The 20,463-nt window shown below is 43.0% G+C and overlaps 1 protein-coding gene across 1 annotated transcript; it reads right to left on the reverse strand.

Moving 5' to 3' along the window:
• Positions 1 to 113: 113 nt before the first annotated feature.
• Positions 114 to 16,804, reverse strand: MAP1LC3A (microtubule associated protein 1 light chain 3 alpha). Its single transcript, XM_061572157.1, has 4 exons — positions 16,584 to 16,804; positions 12,796 to 12,851; positions 12,070 to 12,176; positions 114 to 8,217 (listed from the first exon to the last, which is right to left on the reverse strand). The coding sequence occupies exons 1-4, from the start codon at positions 16,621 to 16,623 to the stop codon at positions 8,052 to 8,054; spliced, it is 369 nt and encodes a 122-aa protein (XP_061428141.1). The 5' UTR covers positions 16,624 to 16,804; the 3' UTR covers positions 114 to 8,051.
• Between the last annotated feature and the right edge of the window lie 3,659 nt (positions 16,805 to 20,463).

Genomic DNA, 20,463 nt, shown 5'->3' on the forward strand with positions numbered 1-20,463 from the left:
AGCAACAAAAACCATTAACGAGGCAGTTGCTCTATTTACCATACCACAAGAGTACTGAGGGATAACATGAATGTTCTCTTGAAGTTACAAGACAAAAAAAAACCACGAGAATGTTTTTGGCAAAACAAAAACCGAGCGTATTTATTTTGTAGTCACAAGCGAATTTCTCTCAAAAACGAAATAATCCACACGTTCACACCTTGTCTTGCAACACATCATCCGAGACATTTTGACACGACGTGTGAGTATGAGACTGGGTAGCAGCGCTTTGCTACGCATTGCTTACGAGTGTAACACCACGCTATGCATAACATGGGGTGAAATCAGCTTTGTTGTAATCTTCGGAGTTCATCAAACTCCACGTGTTCCTATCAGGACAGTATTAATGTAATCGGCATGTTTTATTTTAGTCTAGTCGATGACATGACATTTTGAAGTCTTAGTCTGTGGATTTAATCCAGTAATTCCCTTAATTTTCCATTGGAGCAGCGAGTGTGCACATCTGCCATGGTTTGTGCGGAAGCAGCTTGCGGGCGGCAACCAACCCCAAAACCGCATCCACACAGCCCACAGCAAGATGAGTCTTGATGCACGAATGGAAACATCGCGACTGTGGTCACCCAGAACAGAACAATGGAACATAACGACTCCACGCCCGATTCGCGGACTAAAGCAGTCAAACATTTGGTGCAGTTATTTAATAAAGATTGATGTCAGTACTGCATCATTTTACCCCTAATATTATCAGGTGAGTCAATCAGTGAACTTGGTAAAATAATCGACACATATACATGGTTCTCTCGCTTTATGCAGGAGATGCATTCCAAAATGGGCGCACAAAGCAAAACCGCATTTGATAGCTGCCTGCCGAGTTGCGCATATACTACGCACAAACATTGTCCAATGTTCGACCGCGTAACCGCATGTGATTGGATTCAAACCGTATACTGTACAGCGAATTTTGGGTAGAAACAGGTCAGCCACCTATCCGCCAAATCGCACAAATCTAACCCGCATACAGAGAGGGAAACCTGTATATCTAATTACCATGCTTTGTCTTCATTAATAAATAATTTTCGTCTGCGTCGTCATTCAAGCAAAGTTAATTTCGTCTCGTCATGGTCATGAGTTGGTCTTTGGTGGTAGTCGTAGTCACCAACACGTTTGATGATGTCCGTCCTCCACTCGTTGCAATCGCTTGCCACAATAAAACACTTTGATGACAAATTTTCACCACAAATTTTGCAAGTAAAATTGTCACTCGTTCTCACAGTTGCATCGCTCGAAAGTCCAAGGTCAACCAACCAATGTCATTTATCTAAAACGTTCCAACTCGTTCTCTCACGAGGCCACATAGGGTTGCCACCCATACATAATTAGTATGGCCAGAAACATATTTCAGCTGGGTCTGCTCAACACTTTTCTCTTTTTAATGCGTTTCAATTAAGCTTGGACCATGAATAATTATGCAATCGCCGTCCGTCCATCCATCCATAACCGGACGGGAGCAGTACAACTATCGTAAAGATGATCCAATATACAGGATGTTTCAAAAAGATTGACCCAATTTCAAAGCAGTATATTTCACGATGGCAACATGTTACAATTACACAAAAAAATTACAAACGGTTTAATGAGTTATCAAGTTTTACTAACCATTTTAAAAATGCTCTATGTACCCTCCACCTGCTGTACGGACAACATCGAGACGATAGTTGAATTCGTCCTAAACGCCTCTCTTCTCACGTTTTCCTCTGAGGTGCGTGGTCGCCCTGTGCTCTTCCCCTTACATCAACAGCCGGTTTCCTCAAATTGTTGGTACCAACAACAAATGCTCTTTGACATTGGTGGATCAATGCCAAAACGCCGTTGAAACGCACGCTGCATCGCAATTACGGATTCAGTCTTGCTGAACTGCAGAACGCAAAACGCCTTGTGTTGCGGGGTGACCGTCTTGCGAATGATTGAGGCTAGGGGCTGTTTGTGCGCTGGGAGAGGCAGCTAGCGGTAATCATTTAAAACTCTATGCCCCGCCCTTTCAAGTGGTAAGAGTTTAATTCATGGGTGGTTCGTGGTTGCAGAGATATAGCGATTTCAAATCGGGTCCATGTTTTTAAAACACCCTGTATAAACCGCACTGGAGTATAAAGTCGTGTTGCAATCAGGGACTCACCCAATTGAAAACTGGCCACATTGATCAAATGGATGTTTTTTTTCATCCCAAAACATTGACACAAATCAGATGCAAAGAAACCAACAGCATTTGCAAACATTCAAACGAGTTTAGCCCGACGACTGCCCATCAGCTTCCATACCGCTAATTAAATACTTCCAAAGACATGCACGTTTGGAAAGCATTACATAATCCATGCGTGTGCAAGAATGTTTATAACTTTCGGACTCTTTAACATATCTTGCCTTATTTGATGTCACTGTCCTCAAGCAAATATGTGATGTTTGCAGTGCGACTGTACAACACCGATCACCCATAGAGTCCAGATTGTGTTCACCTCAAGGGTGACAACCCAATGTAAACATATCAAGCCTGCACACAACTTGAGAACTACAGTATACAGTATATATTAATTATTCGACTAACAAACAAATAGGAAAAGGAAATACATAACTAAAATATTTTTGGGGTATATTTTTACACATTTGCTGAATAGTTAAAGGTGAAATTGGAAACGCATACAGTGTCCTATAAATCGAAGTTAGTGTGGGTGTAGTAAATTCAACAACCTAAACGTTCCCACATATTACCCATGACCAAATCACAGAGAGAATGCACCCGATCCCATCAGGGGTTGACTCGTGATAGAATCTGGATGGGTGACCGTCAAGCCCAAGAGGTTGTTGTTGTTGTTGTATGGGCTGGGGGTTACACGGTTGGCAGCAAGGGCTGATATCATTCTAGGCTCCCACATCCTGGCTCCGGTCCTTCATTAACTCGCACTGACCAGCCTTCCCCACAGGTGTGGGGAGACCCTCATTGAGCAGTGGACTGACACAAAGCGAGTAAAAGTACGGTATGCTTAGTGGCTGCACGATCGCCATGTGAAAAATAAACCGTGAACACAGCTGCACACTGTTATGTGCAACAAGCTGCAGGGCACCATGCAAAAATCCCACTCAACATTGCAATAACCTTTTGTTAGCCTGCAAGTTCACTGCAGCCAACCAGCGTTTAAAATGTCACTGGGTATGCGGAACATGCATTTACACGTTTGCCAGTTTTCACCACGATGCCTTGGAGTGTAATTGTGTCAACGTCTGACCGTGTGATTTGTACCAAGTTACGATGTGCTATTTTGGAGGAATATGGGTTTTATAGCAATTATTTGGAACAGATCTGTTTTATACAGTTTTGATGTATGGGTGCTGAATGGGCCCCATGGTGATCAGGGAGGGCTCTTGCCAATGTCATCAGGCAGCCCAATGGCATTTGCTTAATAAGCTACACCCTGCTGAAAATCTAAGCTCTGAGAAATAAAAACAAGTGCACGTTTTTCTGTTTTAACAAATTTAGTTGGAAAAGATTTCTCCAAAAGGCTCAAAAGCTGATGGACTAAAAGGTTAGTTTATTCTTTGGCAATGAATCTGTGTATTATGTGTGTGTTATCGGACACTATTTTGGCCTATACTTATTGTGCAGTAGGTTAATGATCCCTCAAATGTGCTTTCAGGTTGTCCGGCATTTTGTCCAACGTTTCACTCTACTTTCTGGAAGCTTCTTCAGGATTCGGATCTAAGATTCATATCCTGAAGAAGCTCGCAGTATATGGATCGAAACGTTGCCGAACACGCAGTACAAACCAAAACACATCGGAGACAGATACAAAACTTTACGCAGTCAGATTAATATTCTCCTGGACTGAAACAACTATATAGCTTGCGATCCAAGCAGGCAGTTATATTATCAAACCATCTCCTTTACCTACTAATTCTACGACGTGATGCTCAGGTTTAGTTAAAATGATAAGCACTGCAACTTTGATTAATCTTCTAAAATTGTTCTTCCAAGTGTAAGCATTCATACATTTAATTCTCGTACATTTTAGACTGTCCAGCTCCTTTCCAGTGGCGATGTAGTCAATGGCAGAGCCAGGATTTTCAGGTAGGGGACAACCCCTCCAGCAATGAAAAATGATAGGAGTTGTTAGTAAGGACTTGTCCCTTGCTTTTTATTTAACGCGTGTGCGGCGATGGCGCAGCCATCGATCGAGGGTCGAATTCAAACCGTGTGTGATCGGCATCGCGCTCGCTGAAGGTGAATGCCTTCAGGGAAGTCGTGTACTGTATACTCAACTGCGCACAATTCTGTGAGCCACTTATAACTGCTTTGCCGTTACTTATTGCCAATTATGGACTCAGACTATTGTCCTATCATCTCATAGAGTCCCTGGCACGTAATAACATGCAACACAATGGCAGTGGGGGTCGCAAAATGCCGATTTATTACTCATAAACCCCAATGATCCGATCGAAATTAGGGATTTAGATCGGATCATTGGGGGAGCACGTGCCACCCACCCCCCCGCCGGCTCCACTAGTGAATGTAGATTCAAAATTGAGCAGGCAACAAAAGTCCACCCCGGATTTTCCAGCCTTGGATGATAACGCACGCAGATGGGGATTGAGAAACTGAAATGTGTTGGCGGTGGCTTCATCATCGGCACTCTCTTGACCACCACTCGCAGTCCACGTGGTGGTCTGGTGGGCCCAGCACTGGTGCAGTAGCAGCATCATCATCATCATTTATATATGGCATAGGTTTCCAACCTGCGGTCCGCAGACCCCTGGTGGTCCACGAGGCTACTACAAGGGGTCCGCAGAAAATACAAATAAGATCCTTGCCAAGGAAATGTACAATTTCAAACAACTAGATGCATGCAGTGGTCCGCAAATTGGTTGAAAAGGGGTTCGCATACTCGGTCAAGTTTGGAACCACTGGTCTATGGGACCCTTGTTTCCAGTATCAAGATGATGACAAAAGTATCAAGATTAGACTGTCAAAAAGGGGTTCCATAGATATAACTAGGCCTCAGCAAGGTAAGGTAATTGTACCCTTTTTACCGGGTAAAAGGGTAAAGGTAAAGGTGTCGACATGCCAAGAGGTAAGGTAAAGGGTAGGGTAAAAGGTAGGCTCGTTGCTTTTTACCTTTTACCTTACCTGCTAACGGGTAAAAGGTAGGGGTAGAGTGATTGTATTGTGGTAAGGTAAAAGGTAGGGTAAAGGTAGGCTCGTTGTTTTTACACTTTTACCTTGCCTTGCCGAGGCCTAGATATAACTGCTCGACCTGAGCTATTAATGCTTTGCTATTTGCATTGTCTTTGTGCTGTTCGTCTTTTGGCGTTCTTTGTTGAGACAATGCCATAAAGAAAGCCATCTTCAATGCAGGTCAATCAGTTTCAACGATACAGGATACATTACCAAATAATGTTTTTTTGCATGTTTAGCAACAAGCATGTGTGGTTAATGCAGACTAGATGCATTGTGATAGGTGCCTATTTGGTGTTTAAACACCTTTACACCTCCTGTATTCTTGCTGGAAAGGGTAAAGCCTATTTTGTTATTTTCATCAGAATTATCATTATCACCACACACTGCCTTTGTTGGTCCAGTCATCAATGAGTTCACCTGCACACATTATCACCCGAGATCGGGGAAAACCCCCGAGATGGATTTTGTGACCTCCTCAACCTGGAGCCAAGAGTTGTCACTCCTCTCCATTGGCTGAATTTGTGAATAACTAAGCTATTAGATTTACAACAAAGTGAAATTCCATTTTATCAGCAAGCTGAACCTTAGCTAGGCAAAGCTTATTTGAAACACCAAAACTTAACTTATGCAAAATGTACCGTAATGTTGCCGAGCATTATTCTAGTCATGCAGAAAAGTGCAAACTTGACTGGTATGAGAAGCATTCAAATTCCTCTTATCCGTGATGTGTGGTGCACTATTTGGCAGATCCTTTTATCTGTGCAAATTACTCATGTAATCTGTCAATTTATCTAGAGATAAACGTGAATACGATGAACTTGCCAACACTTCTAAATTACTCATCTGTAAATGCGTGGATTATATGTCTCCAGATGATATGAAGTTTGGTGACTTTATCTATGGAAATTATTACGGGAATAATTCCAATAACTAGATTGATTGGTGGCGTGGATAACAGAAGTTGTCGGTAATTGGGCCCGATATCAGTGAAACTTCATTTTAATATCCACATAAAATCTAGGACTACAACTTCCATTCAGCAGCATCACAGCTGGCTTGTTAAAGCGTCTCAGCGAGTCAATCTGCTCAATCCAGGCATTCGGAAAAGCTTGCTTTGTAAAACGATTTAACTGATGAGTTAAATGATGACGGCACCCTGCTGCTGCTCTATTTCAGACAGGGAGCAACAGCAGAGCCTCACCATTCTGGCGAATTGCCCGATGATGCTGGATGCAATTACCAACGAAACGTCGTACTCAAAAAATTTAAATGTTGTGGTTTCACGCTTCAACACACCGGTGGGCTAAAGTAGTGAACTATTTGTCTTTTGTCAACGTGACACTTTTTTGCTGATTGGCCGTGTCGGGTGATGGACGGTTACGACACATTTATAAATAACGCGATCTAACCCAAAAACGTTTATTATGCATTTGTAAACCGAGTTAAACTCCTGCCTGGTGCCACACAAGGGTTGTGGGATCGTAATGCTTCGAAATTCCACCGCACGTTCACATCGTGCCGAGTCAACCCAGCTTGGCTCACGAGGGGCGAGGTTGTTGTTTTCCCACTGCAGGAGCTAAAACGCAGTGAACGAGTCGCGAGGATGAATATGATTGACCCGATCCCTGGCCCTGCTTGGCCCCGACTCAGATTCAGATGTTTTGTATGGCCAGCGTATGACAGTTTGCTTCCGCTTCGACACAGCAAACAGCCAGCGGAAAACCACTTGCATCATGGGAACCCCGCTCTGGCGTGACTCGGATGTGCCAGTGAAACAAGAGTAAGTGTGCGAGGGTCCGGACCCCCAGGTTAAACCTGGAGACAGTAGTCACATCATGGAAACACCACAACTCGGACTGCACAGACTGTTCCAGCAACACCTGTCCCAACCATTAAACCGTGTTCATATATATATAACACCACGACCTAAAATAATACACAATGCAGAATTTTTTTGCGTAACTTAATTTTACCTAACTTACTTTCCCATTAAACGTTGCTTAAAGTTGTTTTCCCAACTATAGTACAGTATCGTGTATACCAACTTCCCACCACCACCCCATCCTAACCCCTCCTCATCAAAATTTCTACCCAGCAAACGTGCTCCCTGGGGGTAGGGAGAAGAGCATGGTGAGAGAGCGTAGATGACGGGAGGGGTGAGATCACGCAACTTTGTGGGGATGGGACTGGGCACAATGAGGATCCAGTAAGGTTCTTAAATTGTTTTGCCAGAACTGGATAATGGACAAGGCTACCAGAGTGTTCTTGGAGGCATAGGGCAAAATGTCATTAAGTCCCCCTCCCTCTGTCATTCTGAGATCACCTCGGATCTGAGGCTCCAGGCAAACTGTATCCACCTGTCTCCCTCTCTTTCTACGGCCCTCATAACAGCCAAGGGCTGGGGTAGTAAATAAGTACCGGAGAAGTGCAATGCGCAAAAAAGGTAAAATGGTTATGATGCCACTGCCCGGACTAGAAACCTTGGAAATACTATTGGTATCATATTATACGAGATGTTTACATTTCTACAACATGTACACATGTTCGGCTAAAACAGAGATAGATGGTGTCACTATTTTATAACGATCAGGTTCCTTATTATTAAAGGTAAAATCTAGACAAAAGATAACCCTATTCTACAACATTCGATTTCCACACAGATGGCAACTCTACTCTACACAGCTCTGCCCATGTACGACAGCATCAGAGTGGAACTGAGAGTGCGTGCTGGCAGTGGTGGTGGTGGCGGTGATGATTGTGAGTGTCCGACGGCCGCGAGGGGTGTGGTGTTATTTGGTGGGGTGGGGGGGTGCTGGGCGAGTGAGTGTTAGACACTGCCGAATGTCTCCTGAGAGGCGTAGACCATGTAGAGGAAGCCGTCCTCATCCTTCTCCTGCTCGTAAACCTGGGATATGGGCACAGCCACGCTCACCATGGAGCGCTGATTCACCAGCAGGAAGAAGGCCTGGTTCGGGCTGAGCTGCAGACGGCGCCTACAAAGACAAAGATCCCCCATATAGCATTAACAGACTGTTGGGGAAAGTGCTGTTAGCGAGCACACGTGAAGGCTGGCACGGCACACAAGAGAGTGGGTGGCCAACACCAAGCCCAGCTGCCTTTGTCTCCCAAGCGAAGATATTAACACACCGCAACAGGTACTCATTTGAGGCTGAGTCGACATAGGGGAGGCCCAGGACCTGTTCAAATAATCGTCACTGGTGTTGGCTGTGAATGGGAATCGAACTTGGGTGGTCGGGTTCGTAGCTTAGCACGCAAACTGCTGTGTAGACAGCGCCTACACATGTACAGATACACACAGACACGCACATACACACACACGGAACTAGATATGCTCTTATCATTTCATCGACACACTCATCCGACACGCACACAACTTCATTGGATCCCTAATGTTAAGTAGCCACGAGCCTAGTTAGTAAGTGAATGGGAGACTATCTGGAAATACCAGGCGTAATAGGCTTAGGATGTGAGGTGGCCAGTATAAGGAAATACAGAATTTGATTAATGAATCTTTATTTTTAGAGCTTTAAGTGCTATCCCTCTGCAGGGTAGTTTTTCTCCAGTACTCCAGTTTCCTCCGCCATGACACTCATTAGTGGTACTGGCCAAAATGTCAATGTAGCAGGACCCTCATAAACAAAAGTCTTGAGAAGCAGTGAGGCCTTCCTGGATAAAACATAATCGGCATTATTTTGCTAACACAGCTTCACTCTGAAACAAAGGTGGACGATAGTTGCAGACAATGGCAGAGCCAGGATTTTCAGGTGGGGGGGGGGCAACCCCTCCAGCAATGAAAAATGATAAGAGTTGTTAATAAGTAAGGACTTGTCCCTTGCTTTTTATTTGACGCGTGTGTGGCGATGGCGCAGCCATCGATCGAGGGTCGAATTCGAACCGTGTGTGATCGGCATCACGCTCACTGAAGGTGAATGCCTTCAGGGAAGTCATGTACTGTATACGCAACTGCGCACAATTCTGTGAGTCACTTATAACTGCTTTGCCGTTACTTATTGCCAATTATGGACTCAGACTATTGTCCTATCATCTCATAGAGTCCCTGGCACTTAATAATATGCTACACAGTGGCAGTAGGGGTCGCAAAATGCCGATTTATTACCAATAAACCCCAATGATCCGATCGAAATTAGGGATTTCGATCAGATCATTGGGGGGGCACGTGCCACCCCCCCCCACCCCCCACTGGCTCCGCCAGTGGCTGCAGATATTACATCTGATACCAGTACCACCAAGAATAGTGATACGAATATGCATGATAATATCAGAAATGCAATCAATGCAATTATTTGTATCGGTAATCGTAGTTTCAGGTAAATATATTTACAGCCCTTTGTCAACGCATTGATGGACAAATGGATTCCTACGCCATGCGGGACTTGGGGGTGATGTGACCACACTTATGCTGCTCAGTATGAGTTGGTGAAGCCAGGGAGCATAAAAGACCTTGCTGAACACCATGAAGCCCCACAGCCGCCTATGACAATCTGACGTGCATGGTGGTAATGCATCCAAGCACTATCCAGGCTCAACCCTGCTTAGCGTATGCGATCTGATAAGATCGAGCACACTCATCGTCATTTTGTTACAGACAAATATGATGTGCAATGGGACACAACATGTTATTAATAAATTAACAAACAAAACATATACATTTCCAAGCTGATAAAAAACCACAACAGCTGTTATCTCTCTATATATAAAAGGGAAATTTGTGAATATGTGTGTCTGTTCAAAATGTTTAGCGTACTTCCCAACATGCAACAAACTTTAAATTTGGCATGTGGGTAGCTTCCAGACTGTATACAATGCAAAAAGTATAAAAATAGATTTTTGTATTTTGAGGGGGGTGGGGGGGGGGCGCAATAATGGATATATTTTGCACGGCAAGTGAGCGGTGACGTCACATCTGTGATGTCACCCGCATGCGGCAGCGTCACGCAGTGTGCCTGCTGACGTCACGCATCCCCCCCCCCCACCCTCCGCGTAGGCCGTGTATTAATCCAAGACAAGAATCCAAGTCTCGGGCGAAGCCGGGTAGTAAAGCTAATGTTGAATTAAAAAAAACTACCGAACATATTTCCCTTTGTTTATGCAGAAAAACTTTCATATTGTGAAAACAAATGTTTTTCTTTCACAGTGACGATAGTAAATCTGCAGATGATAAAATATAATATTGATAATAACATTGCTGATGATAATATGGACCTTCACAATGATAACAATATGCTACATACTCAGGAGAGCCTCAGAGTCTGACTCAGTTCCAGCAGCATCCTACCTTAACATGTTTATCCAATGCCATTAATGAGCATCTTGTTTGTACAGTACCGTATTTTACACACCAGGCTGAGCATCTTGTTTGTACAGTACCGTATTTTACACACCAGGCTGAGGCTCGCTTATTGGACTGTCTTAGTCAGTTTGATGAGCCACATTCAGAGCATGGATTTTGTAGTACTGCACAGATGGCATGATATTGATCTGGGTTGACGCCTTTAAGGGAACACTCAGGCACAGCGTTGCACACAGAGTAAAATGATCAGCTCTTGCAGGCCAAGCTTACCATATGAGGGTTAGAGGTTGATGATAAATATTTTACAAGGCTTCGATTTCCACTTCGCTAGACATTAAGTCAGACTGTAAAAGCCAACACAGCTGGCTACGACATATGAGACATCTGACATCGTATTTTGGCCCAGCCAGCATTTGAACACATAACCGTGGCTGTCCTATATATAAACTTTCCTCCACCATGGGAATGGGGAATTTACATCAGGACTGCTGACAAAATGAGGACGGCCAACACTGATATGGGCTTTGGCTTTTAATTGAATTGTATTAGAGTCCTGTGGCTTATGGCCAAATCACCAGAAATGTGCCAGAGCTTGTTAGATTTTTTTAAACTAAGCAGGCTTGAGTCTCACACTTGGATGGGTGACCACCTTGCACAAATTACACGATGTAACACAATTTTTGTTCCTAAGTAGTAAAAGATTTAGACACAAAAGCGCACTACCACAGGCTGGAGTGGTCACAGCGGACCAAGTTCTCTGTGGAGAGGAACAATCTCGAAAAACTACTCACTTATAAATCTTGTAAATTTTCATTCATATGTTGTTTTTCTCTGACTTTATGTGAACTAAAATATACAAATTCACCCGTTTTCTCATTGAAAATAGGTACATTTCCAAATATCACTGTCCTGGTCACAAAAGCAAAGTTTGTGGGGAATAATCTCTATTTTCTGTACTTTTGAGGCATAAGCAATTAAGAAATAACACTTACTGCCCAGGAACAAAAAATAAACACAAATTTGTTACACAGTGTTATCATAGGGTCTGCGAGGTTATGTGGTGGGCAGTAAACTGCTACTTTACTTTGATGCTCCCTGCCACACAAACCAAACACTTATAAATGTAAACTGGCCAAACATCCCAATGCAGAACCTTCCTCTTCTTAACATTAAAATAAACTTTTTTCCCACAATGTTATCCCAATTATGCTTTCACTGTCCTGAGAAAAATCCATTCGAATAATTTGCAGTGCCGTGCAAACATTCGTGTTATTAGCGGATATTACAGAACTTCTTACAAGATCCCTTCAATGCAGGACCTTGCTGAAAAATACCTGAGACTCAGTGAGGCTTGCCTAGAGAAATAAATACCATTATAATTATACTTGTATTATTACATGTACACCTCTTAAGTTGTTAGATAGACGTGCCAGCTCTGGGCCAAACTACTTTCTCCGTGATGGTGATAATGATCATGATGTTGGAAATGAACTACCCTTGTTGAAGGACCTACCGGAGAATCTTGACGAGCTCACTGATGTTCACATGGTCAGGGACGAGGAATTTTGTCTTGTCCAGCATTGGCAGCTGCTTCTCTCCACGGTACCTCTCTATTATCACCTGCACGCACAAACCACAAAGATAAAGATTATGTGTAGCTGTAAAAAGTGCTGGGGTAAGCCCTGTTCAGCGAACACCTATGAAAACTGGTATGGCAGGAAAGGTGATATAGCCTGTACCACGGTCGGCAACCTTTGTCTCCCCAGTGCCGATGTTTACACACTGCACAAGGTATTTATTTAAGGATGAGTGAACACAGGGAGGCCTGGGACCGGTTCAGATAATTGCCACTGATTAAGCAGTGGATTGGAAATAAACTCAGGTCGCAGGATTCGTAGCGCAGTATAATGAATTATCAACAGAGCCAACACCCAGCTGTGTTCTCACAAATTCTGTATTAAAGATATGTTAATTTGTCAATTGAATTTTAAATTTGAATTCTAAATGACGTAGAGTTTAGGTATAATCTGTTCCGCTAAGTAATGCTCATTCAAATATGTCCATCCATCGAATGCTGGAGATCATAAACAAAGTGTAAAGTCTGTGAAGTGTAATTCTACGTCTTATGTGACCACATTTGTCAACACTTCCTGATTTCTAAATAGACAGAAATACATACATTTTAAAAACGTACATACAGAATACAAATGTATCCCAAATTGGTAAAAATGATACTCACTGGAATTTTGTTGGGATGCTGTGACCGAATTTGCTCCACATCTCTCTGTCTCTCCACTGCAAGATTAATTAAAAAACACATTTTCAGAGTTAGTTTAGGATTTCGAAGGACAATGAAACTCTTCTTAGCTGTGTTGAAGCTGATGGTGGAAAATAATAAACATACGTAAGAAACATTGTCCAAGCAAATAATGTATAGCCATTAATAACATGGATACAAAATATAGATTTTAGCATCTGTGGAAAGAGGGGTGCTACCTTTTCCACAGACCAATTTCAGATAAAACCTAGATCAATGATAACGATGCACAAACATAAGTTGACGAAAATGCAAGTGTTTCTTGAATAAAGTTCAACACAAAACCACCACATCTCAGTACAAATCAATTCCTGGCACCCCACACAGATGATGCCAATATCCGTACTGTCCGGGTCAAACTTAACTTGCAAATCGCGTCAATGTGGTTGGCACGGGATAACAGTCCAGCCTTGTTATCCATAGGTCAATTCTTCATTTTCGCTCCCAAAATGCAACATTAGAATAGCATTTTCATAGCATTTGTAAAATTAAGTCAACAATTTTTACAATTTAAGAATTGATGCATATATACTTTAAGTGTATGAATCAATGAAAATCAACAAATTGTATGCTACATGTCTAACTAGTCATTGTGTATTTACACAAGCGAGCTCCAGGCATTGCTCATTTCCTCCCGTTATAGTCTCTTCATCCATCGGGAAAGCTGGAAAATAATGGCTTCCAATTCAATCCACCCCAAAAGCGAGGATTGGCTGAACAAACTCCGAGTTAAACTCATGATTGTCCGATTGAAAAACAGCACTGCCACAATACAACCCTGCTAGCACAACATGTGCATCTTATCAGAGTATACAGGGATACTCAGACAGAGTATACAACACGGTACAGTACATAGTACACTGTATTATCTGCCTGCGGGAGAAACTCAGCATTGCCAACGTAGCAATTTTGTCACGAGATCTAATGACCCTTTGAGTTTTCCTGGCAACAATTTGTCAATGCATGGTATTGACTAGGACATTATGCAAAATATATATACAAAATAGAACGCATGCTTTATTGCAGTGCAATTCCGGGTATGTATTCAGGATCCTGCATCAGATTACGAAAGTTAATTTAATACAACACAATGTTAACCGCAGATGTTTTGAGGTTTGTTTGGTGATTTTCCATTGTAAGGAGTTCGTAACACTGGAGAAACCTTAACAAGTGTGTGTTCTGCCTTCTGCTCAGGGAATCGGTGCTGAGGAGAAGAGCCTGCCAGATATATATTTTTAGACAGAAGCGACTAAGATTGTTCATTTGCCAGGGTGGAGCCCAAGGTAGAGCCCACTTTTTTATTTTGAAAAGCAGGGTTTATTTTTTAATAACAACTTTAAAAATGTATCTGCCAAGTTTGGCATAAAACCAGTCTTGGCAGACGTGCAATCAAGGTGTGTGCTCGTTGTATAACAATGCCAGGGTACTGGAGATAATTTATATTGATCACGGTAAAATTAAGGGCTGGGTCGATTACATTTTGAAAATGTTGATACCAAGTTTTATTTCGAATATTTATACACCCTGCTAATGTAGGCCACACTACCTTGCATTGACCGCCCTACCGATTTTGAATCGTCTCTTTGGGCCGGGGTATCTAGGCAAGCAGGGAGGGCTGGGAAGAGGCTCCTGGGCCTACTACCTGTGCACGTTAGGGTGTGGTCACAACAGTAGTGTGCCGGACAACTGAACTAAAATCTATAATAGAATATCTTTACAATATTAATTATAAAAAATGTATTCCATGGTATTTACACTTAGCCATTTACAGGTGTGTAGATTATTGCTATTCCGACAGTTATTAACATGCGTTGTCTAAAATCTACAGAGTGGAGAAACAGTCATACATTTAAATGGTGAAACATGAACCATCTGACATTGTTTGGCGACATGGCCATGATAATTAACTACAGGGAATGTTACAAGATCTCAATAATACAAATTATTGTATATTTAAAACCCAAGTGTGCCCAACAAAGCAACAACAACGTATCTGTCGGGTAAACGCGGATTTCAGGATGAGTCCTCTGGCACTAGCAAGTTACTCCCCTTATCGGCGCAGAAACGCGAATAGTTTCAGTTTCATGTATTAGGTGTAGCCCCGTGAGCCATTCGGCTCTTGAATCGGGTGTAACCGCAACAAACAAAAAAACTAAACATGAACAAAAAACTTCTTAAAGTGACTATGTGCAAAACAGAAAAATCCAGGAAAAAACTGCAAAGTCTTCCAGAAAAAAGCACCGTACACCAACGCTGTGCAAAAAATCCCAGTGGGATGCAAGTCAAACAACAACAACAACCACAAGACAACTTAGATTAAAGCCATCATTCTCACTCCGTACTACAACAAACAAATATAGCCAAACCCAAAAAAACATTTCGAAATCACCAAAATAGGATGAATCAAAGCGCAGATAGTATGTCTGTAGCTAGATCCGTGGTTCAATTCGAGGGCGCAGATACTTGGAAGATTGATTACTAGTTAGGATAGGAGGGATTTTACAGCTAATCGTGATGTTGATGCATGTGACTAACTGTGTTGGGCATTCAGAAGGCTGGAGACGTGAGATTTAACAGGCAGGCAAAGTCCATGACTGTTAAAACAATAAAAACTTGAATGTTGCAGGGTCATCGATCATTTTAAACGTGACGTTAAGTTATGGGTCGCCGTGGTGTGTTTATAATACAAAGTAAATGGCTTTTTGGTTTAACCCAAGACAGTCTTGAGTTTCAAATTGATTTTCAAGTACTGTGAATTGTTTTCAGGATGAGTCCTACTTTGTTTGGGCTTCAATGGGCCTCATTAGGGGTAAGTGTGGATTTAATCAGTGGGCGAATGATTCGTTGATTGACCATACTTCACCACACTGATCGATGAGGGTTAGTTATGGCAGAGCATTGGGGGGTACATAGAAGTACCAGCCAACAATCGACTTTTTGGCACTACTGCCCAACACGTAGCAGTGTAACATTGCACAGTTATGTAAAGCATGTCCACGCCACTATTAAAGGACAATGTTGAACGTGTGGTGTCAACAAAGTAATTTTATAATACAGTATATATGATGTTAATTGTATGTATACCGTACTGCATACACTGAATGCATTTAAAACTCACGACAAACGTGGATATTGATGGCATACACGGATTTGTCAGTGGCGACCAATGTATTATCCCGGTTCTAGCTGGGCCTCCCCTAAGTCGACTCAGCATTTAAAGCAGTACCTGTGTTGGGAAGACAAAGGCGGACGTGGGCGAGGTGCTATCCATACCATCGCCCCGTGTATTCGTGCCACTAAAGTCGATTTTTTTTGTATCTTATTCGTGACACTAATCGGACTCCACTACACAACCATTGTTGAACCTGGGTTCGATTACCGACCTAGAACGTAGCACGACTGTATCTGAACCTGCCCTGGGCCTCCTCTCGGTCGACTCAGCCTTAAACGAGGAAATAACCTCGCCGCTTTGGATACAAAGGCGGCGGGGGGCCGTGTTGTTGACCGTCCTTACTAGGCGCTCGCTAACAGCACTGGTCAGCACAGTATACAAGGTCACAAACAACAGATCTTTGTCTCTATATATAATGACGACGATGCTTTAAGCAATGTGTATAAAATACGCAGTAATGACATTTACAACAACAACATCGCTTGAGGAGTTAAGAAATGGAGACGGTTTAACAACAACAGCAGCAGCAGCAGCTTACCCAGTGTCCTCCGTTGCTTGAAAGACTTCTCGGGACTCATCACTGCTACGAAGCTGTCGATGTTGTGCCGTACGGATTAGATAAAAATGACACTTTTGCTAAGCAACTCGTTCACGCGACACTTGTAGCGAAGCTTGTGGCTGTAGAGAGGAAACCCACCCCCTGTACAATGTACAATGAACACACTCCGACTGACACACACGCACGCACGAGCAGTGACCTCATGCTGCGACAAACAATGACGTCATCGCCACAGCCTCGTGGCCCCTCCGTGTGCCCAGCCCCGGGCCCCCCGTGTCTTTGACGACCGCTGGACGGCGTGATGGGGTTTTTGAATGCGGTCGTGCGGTGTGGTGGTGTAAGGGAACAATGGGTTCGGTAACTACGTCTCTTGCCCACCCACCCACTCACCTACCTACTCACCTACCTACCTACCTACTCACTCACCTACCTACTCACCCACCTACCTACTCACTCACCTATCTACTCACCTACCCACCTACCTACTCACTCACCTATCTACTCACCTACCCACCTACTCACTCACCTACCTACTCACTCACCTACCTACTAACCCACCTACCGACTCACCTAATTACTAACCCACCTACCCACCTACCTGCCCACCTACTTACTTAGCGACCCACCTACCTACTCACCTACGTACCTACTCACCGACCCACCTACCTACTCACCCACCTACCTACTCACCCACCTACCTACTAACCCACCTATCTACTCACTCACCCACCTACCTACCCACCTACCTACTCACCCACCTACCTACTAACCCACCCACCTACTCACCCACCTACCTACTAACCCACCTACCTACTCACCCACCTACCTACTAACCCACCTACCTACTCACCCACCTACCTACTCACCCACCTACCTACTCACGTACCTACCCACCTACGAAGAAAGTAGAACACACACCTCCCCACCCACCGAGCAATACAATTACCCCCCAAACCACCTACCTATACATTATTTTGTTTACGGAGAAATTAAAAACCCACCTACCTATTCATCTGTCAAATGACCTACTTATCCACCCACCTATCCACCTTCCAATCTAATTACCTCCCTACCCACCAACCTACCCACCAACATTCCCACCGACTAATTTATCTATCACATTCCTACCTACTTACTAACCTCCTGACCTAACAATATTAATTTGTGTCTTCGTGTAGAATGTAAGTCACAAAATAGATAAGCAGACAATACGTGTCCTTCATATATCTGTTACCTATCCTTCACATAAAAAAAGTATTTTTTACACATCTCATCAGCCAAAAGACCCTTTTAGGCAGCACACAATTTCAGCAAACTTTGGTTCAATCCAAAAATTGTTTAACAAACGCTTCTGAAATGATGCACTCCCAGAAGGCCGTGTATGATGTCTAAAACATACTATTTTTGAGGGACAGGTAAGTGAATATATGTGTATTCTCTGCGTATCTGTTTTGTTACTTATATGCTCAACAACGACGCAAATGAATATCGTTAGATACGTAGGTTTGTACGTGGGTGGATGAGTAGGTAGGTAATTGGATAGATAACTTAGTAGATATGTTATGTTATTTGTAGGTCGTTTGGTGGATAGGTATGTGGGTTTATACTTTCTACAACAGCAGATGGATGGATGGGTAGGTGGGTAGCGAGGTGATTGGATTGATAGGTGGGTGTCAACTTTTTAGGTTGGAAGATGGATGGGTATTTGGATAGATATGTGTGTAGAGAGACAGTAGCTGGGTTGGTGGGTAGGTGCGAACGTAGTTGGGTAATACAGTCATATCTCGGTATACGACCGCTTTGGAATACGTCGAATTTGGCATACGTCGTGTTTTAACGAGAAAAAATGTCTTGGGATACGATGTCTTGCTTAGGATACGACGCGCTTGCTGGAACTTGAAGCATTTATTTTAATTTATGTATGCATTTTAGTAATAAGTAGTGTCTAAGTTATTTATACAACCCCATTAATGTATAATATGCCATATAAAATATAATTTCTTATACTCTGGAACGGATTATTTCCTTTCCCTTTATTTCTTATGGGTATACGTCATTTTCCTACCTTCTGGAACGAATTAACGACGCATACCGAGGTACCACTGTACCTAAATACCTTCTATGTATGTATGTTGAACTTCTTTTATCACAATAGTAGCCAACCGTGCTAATCAGTGACTTCACGTTGCAATTAAACATGGCATTATGCCTAATCCTCATAACCCTAGATAATTGTGTCCGTCCTGAATAATGATATTTGCGACTTCTGAGTTGCGGGAATTTCGAGTACTCGTATTGAATATAAATCTCAAAGGCGTCTGATATCCGCCTCTGCGTGCCCTTATCGAACACGAATGCTGTGCAAAAGATGCGACTGGGCAATTATGTCTCGTGAAATCCATCGCACCATCGAGATAACATTGTGGGACAACATTTTCATTATTGTGATTCGTAGGCAGGGGCGGTTTCTTCATTAGGGCGATTGTGCGACGCACCACCAATGTCATTCAACCACAGAGTCACGCTAGCCGTCACTGTGCCTCTGGATATAGTCCAATCAGTGTCATGTCACGTTCTGTGGAGTACCGCCTCTTTTTGGGCGATTTCACTCCGGCTGAGAATCGCCCCGAGTGGCCCCATAAACTTACATTCAAAGATGTTTTTTTTTCGAACGGGGGGCGCTGCAATGCATTCTCTATGGCTTCCGGGAGGGCTCGCACTAACGTGCTTACGTCACCATACGTAAGCACATTTCATCAAACAATATAATTTGTCGCCACCTAGTGGAATCTTTAGGAAAAGAAACTTGAGTGGATTGTATTAATAGTGAGTATAGAATCAAACAAGATGTATTGTAAGAGTCACTTTATTTTTCATTAATATTAAAGAAGTGAAGTTGCCTTTACATGCTTAAGCTGTTAATTTATCCATTGCATGGGTGGACCTTATCCTTATCAATCATCCAGACATTTGCCCCCCTCCTGAGAGATTTTGCAGGAGCCGCCACTGTTCGTAGGTCGTTTGGTGAAAATCACGACTTTCACCTGAAGACGATGGCTTGTGTTGCTATCGAAACGTCGTGATTTCTTTTGTATTATTTCTACCTAAAGAAAGAACCCATGTGTATGGATTCCTGCAGTTACGAAAGCTTCAAATCAAGATTTTCCTATCACGTACTTTTGGCTGGAGAGACACACGCATCACGATACTATATATTTATATATATTTGTACGGTCATTTTTAAAAACAACTCCTGGATGACGACCTCTCGTTGTTGTTGCGAAAATTGCTCAGTCCTTAACAACAATAAAGTCTTTATATTGGGAGTGCTTGCGGGCACGGGAATTCCCCGACCACTGACTTGTGCTCCTGTTGATAAGGGGCCGTCCATAAATGACGTCACGCGATTTTGGACGATTTTTTTACCCCCCCCCCTCGTCACGTGGCGTCACAAAAAGTCAGACCCCCCCCCTCAAATATGACGTCACAAAGCTCTGCCCCCACCCCCAAAACCATATTTCCATTTTGAAATTAAAACATGCTTCAAATCGCTTTAAACTATTGTCATTGTAATGCGTATTTAATGTGGCGCTGCACTCTGATGTTGTAGGAGTTTGTTATAACAATGTTGTTATAACAATTATATATTTATTCAAAGTTGCGCATTTTGATGTGACGTCACATTTCTCACCCCACCCCTTCCTCGTTACAAATGTCTGACCCCCCCCGTGACGTCATTTATGGACGGCCCTTAGGGTGCAGTTGAATTTTCTTTCAACCGAGCGTACTCCCTTGCCTGACCCAACGTGGCTCTGAGAAATAAATCGACATTTTAACGAATTGTCCATGTTGTGAGCTG

This window comes from Lethenteron reissneri, chromosome 49 (genome assembly GCF_015708825.2).
Source record: "Lethenteron reissneri isolate LAM-NWPU_2019-01 chromosome 49, ASM1570882v1, whole genome shotgun sequence".
Taxonomy (NCBI): Eukaryota; Metazoa; Chordata; class Hyperoartia; order Petromyzontiformes; family Petromyzontidae; genus Lethenteron; species Lethenteron reissneri.

Bases quoted from the DNA above. Each gene is read 5' to 3' on its own strand.
- MAP1LC3A (XM_061572157.1), bottom strand. From the start codon at position 16,623: ATGAGTCCCGAGAAGTCTTTCAAGCAACGGAGGACACTGG. The intron at 12,852-16,583 runs GTAAGCTGCTGC...TTAATCTTGCAG, and splicing joins CAAGCAACGGAGGACACTGG to TGGAGAGACAGAGAGATGTG. The intron at 8,218-12,069 runs GTAGGTCCTTCA...TTGTCTTTGTAG, and splicing joins GAGCTCGTCAAGATTCTCCG to GCGCCGTCTGCAGCTCAGCC.